The sequence below is a fragment of the Lygodium microphyllum genome, chromosome 14 (assembly GCF_053477565.2).
Source record: "Lygodium microphyllum isolate KBCC chromosome 14, Lygodium_microphyllum_v1.1.10, whole genome shotgun sequence".
Classification (NCBI taxonomy): domain Eukaryota; kingdom Viridiplantae; phylum Streptophyta; class Polypodiopsida; order Schizaeales; family Lygodiaceae; genus Lygodium; species Lygodium microphyllum.
In genome coordinates, this window is record NC_141148.1 from 90,333,112 (window position 1) to 90,337,052 (window position 3,941).

The 3,941-nt window shown below is 42.8% G+C and overlaps 1 protein-coding gene across 1 annotated transcript; it reads left to right on the top strand.

Moving 5' to 3' along the window:
* Positions 1 to 714: 714 nt before the first annotated feature.
* On the top strand, positions 715 to 2,196 carry LOC148025842 (pentatricopeptide repeat-containing protein At3g24000, mitochondrial-like). The gene has a single exon (XM_087692022.1). It carries the CDS (start codon positions 715 to 717, stop codon positions 2,194 to 2,196), a length of 1,482 nt encoding a protein of 493 aa, XP_087548148.1.
* Positions 2,197 to 3,941: the final 1,745 nt, after the last annotated feature.

The window sequence follows — 3,941 nt, forward strand, 5'->3', positions numbered from 1 at the left end:
ATCCTATGATTACATGAGCCAACGGCTAACGAGATATGCACATACATTCCATCCAATGACGAGTGGTGTAGTTCGACAAGAAAACTAAGAGCCCTCATTATGGCAAAGCAAATTCATAGGTGCCGTTGTACCTACTAAATAAGCAAAAGTAATGGCCATGGTAAATATGAATGTTCAAAATCACGATCGGTGACTTGAACTACATATACATACATATTCTCCTTTTGACATCCTCCATGTATTTAAACAATTCAAAAACTTATCTACAAATGTAATTCACTTCGAAACGTGACGCATGTCTAAACACCATCAATAAAACTGCTACATAACAAACATGCAATAACTACATATAGGACTTCATACTCCTTTATTGAGCTACACTTGTCAACCTAATTGTGAGCAAATGAAAACTTCCTTAGCGAGGTAGTTTCCTTTTGGTCACTTGTAAGCGTTGCAATAATGCTCTCGCGGTTAGGAATTCTGGTCAGGTAGTGAGCAATTATTAAGGAAAAACCCGAGTGCTTTAGAGGAAGACTGGGTCACATGTTCAGGGATGAGCGCGTCTATGCAGGATCCATGGAGGCGTGAGGAGGGCAGATGCAATGCAAGGTGACTTCTTTTTATTCTGCTGCTTCTGTGGAGAATCTCATCGCCCTGTTGCAGAAATGCAGGCAGACCAAGGATGCCCCACGTGCGCAGCGCCTGCTCGCGTATATGGGCGAGCACGGCCTGCAGTCCGATGCCCTCCTGGGCAACTACCTGGTCCCGCTCCTCGCCGACTGTGGTGCGCTGCCCGACGCCCAGCAGGTCTTCGACCGCCTCCCCCACTGCAACGTCTATTCCTGGACCTCCCTTATCTCCGCCTATGCTGATCGTGGCAACGCTCCCCATGCCCTCCGTCTCTACCACAAGATGCAGTGCAACTGCATCCCTCCCAACAACTACACATTTGTTGCCGTCCTCCGAGCCTGCGGTAAGCTTCAGGATGCCGCAATCGACCAGGCTGTGCATGCTGACATTGTCAGAAATGGGCTGGACAGTGACCTCTTCATTGGTAACACTTTGGTTGATTTGTACGGCAAACGTGGCTCCCTAGCAGAGGCCCGCTCCGTGTTTGCCAAAATCCCCAACCGTGATAGAGTCTCGTGGACTGCACTGATTGCAGGTTATTCAGAATATGGGCTTGGAGAGGAAGCTCTGAGCTGTTTCGAAAAGATGCAGGTGGAGGGGTTTGTCCCAGACTATGTCACTTGGGCTTGTAGCCTGAAAGGGTGTATCAGTGTCGGAGCTGTAGAGACAGGCAGGAAGTTGCATGCACAGATAATGATGAGGGGGTTGGACATACATCTTCTTGTAGCTACTACTCTGCTGGGCATGTATGGGAAATGCGGCTTGCTTGTGGAAGGACGGCAAGTCTTTGACAAGCTGCCTTTTCGTGATGTTGCAGCATGGAATCAATTGATTAAAGGCTATGGTGAGAACCAGGAGGGTAAAATGGCTGTGCAGTGCTTTGAGGAGATGCAGGAGCATGGTGTAAGGCCAAACTCTGTCACATTTACATGCCTCCTTGCTGCGTGCAGCCATGCAAGCCTGGTTCTTAAGGGCCAAGAGTATTTCCAATTGATGAAACAACATGGAATTGAACCTATGGGTGACCATTATTCTTGTATGGTAGATCTTTTTGCACGATCCGGGCAGGTGTATGAGGCTAAGAGGTTTATCGAAGGTACACAGTGTGTACCATCTGAAGAAAGCCTGAGGGCACTGCTAACTGGCTGCAAAATTCACGGTGAGATAGAACTGGGGTTGAGCTGCTTTCAAGAGCTTGTCATGTTGAATCGAGAGGATGCCCCTGCCTATCTTCTGATGGCAGGCACTTATGCAAGTGCTGGCAGGTGGAAAGATGCAAAGAGGATAGAGAAAATGAGGAAAAATGCAGGTGCCAAAAAAATGGCTGCTACTGCAGCCATAGAGGTGAAAAAAGAGCTGCATGAGTTTATCGTTGGCCATAACCTAAGTGTGCCCCTAGAAACAATGCTAGAAACCTTGAGTTTGTGCATGAAGTATGAAGGATATATACCAGTTTTAGAAACGATTTCGAAACAAAGATCTGATAAAGACCAGGAGGCAATATCTTTGGAGTTTGTTGATTGTGGATCCATGTGTTCAAGTTACACTGAGCTTAACCTTCTTTAGGGAAATGCAATTCTATTGTCAGAAATGTACATTGCCATTCAAAGTTGTAATTCGAGAAATCAGCTAAACAACTTACTCATGTCCATATTTGACGAGTGTACTATAGGCATGGATTGCAAATCAATTTGCATTCCATAGGTGCAAACATAAAACCACAATTCTTTTTCTTGAATCCATTGGTATTAATTGCACTTCCATACTGAATGAGCTTTGTACATGTGAGGGAGATGCTATACATTAAAGGGAGCAGCTGTGAGGTATGCCAAATCTCGTCCAATTGATGTTATGACATTCCATCATGTAAGGATGGTCTTGAATGAACTACTTAGGGAGAAAATTTTTGCATATTTGATAGCATTGAACATTTGGTTGGTTTACACAAAGCCATGCTTAGCATTTGACATTTGACATATATGGTCAAATAATCAAGCAATATCTCCACCAAATATTGAGAAGAATCTAGCAATAGTGATTTTGGGAAATGTGATTGGTGTATACAAAAGTGCTAGTAGGTAGTGTTTGGCATGCACTTTTGAAATGTTTGAAGATATTTGTGAACTCTTTAACTCTTATGAGAGCTTGGTTGTTAGTTGAATAATTTCCTCTTGTGAATAGTTGGATATTTAGTACCTCCTTAGGATAGAATGCCCAATTTTAGGAGGTTAGGATCAAGTAGATCACTCCAGCATCCAAATTGCAGTAGCTTTTATTGCCATATCTCAATATTTGTTTTTGGATGGTGTCAGACAATTCTCCCTCCTTAATATTGGAGCTTTGCATAGGTCTTGTAGAGGGTTGGCTCATTGTCATTTAAACATCCATTATGTTTGAGAGAGAGAGACGGCGGGGGGGGGGGGGGGGGGGGGGGGGAGAGGGGGGAAATGATATGATATATTGATGTCTACAAAAGGCCAAAATGACCAATGAGACCATGAGTGTTTGTAAAGAATGTAAACAACAGAAGAAAAGTTAAAGCCATAAACCACGATAAATGAGAAACCCTAGCTAATACAATCCATAGTGATAAAACCTTGATATTTAAAAGTTAAAACTAGGAAGGTAGATGGGACCTAGCTCTAGCTTGAGCGATGATCTCTTATACCCACACATGTAGGTGCCGTTGTCTATATCGGAATTGGGATCGGCCAAGCTAGAGAGCTTTGATCAATAAGTGTTTCTTGTGTGGAAGTAGACTACGACAATGTTCGGATCCCCTCAATGATCCTCTCATGTGTGGGTTGGGCTTGGGATAAGGTCTTTGAATCTTCCTCATAAAGAAGTGCATAGGTTGCCTTTGGGTAGGTTCTTGGTATTTTAGGGTTGTAATGGGCTTGTTTTGCATTGTGTCTCTCGTTGATAAAGCTTTGCAGTAGGAAAAATAATCTTGCTTAGGTAAATGGTTTTGTAAGTGTTTCCCATTAGAGCATATGCTATTACAATGGTATAGTGACAAGGAGGTTCTTGCCTTTAAAAAAAAAAAAACCCTAATTAGCTTGAGTTAAGTAGTACACTTTTAGACTTTTGAGTTGTTCATTGATTCACTTTCGATCGCGCTCACTTTTTCATCTAATCTTTTCTCTTAGTTTTTTCTAGTGTTTGGTTTTGTAAAGAGGGAGATGCTCATAAGCATATGACAAGCTTAATGGAATTGGGTTTGGAGGATAGATAAACCACTATGGGAACTTTATTATTGCTAACTTTGATCACGATTATACACTTCTTTTGTTACATTTAATGATTCCCTC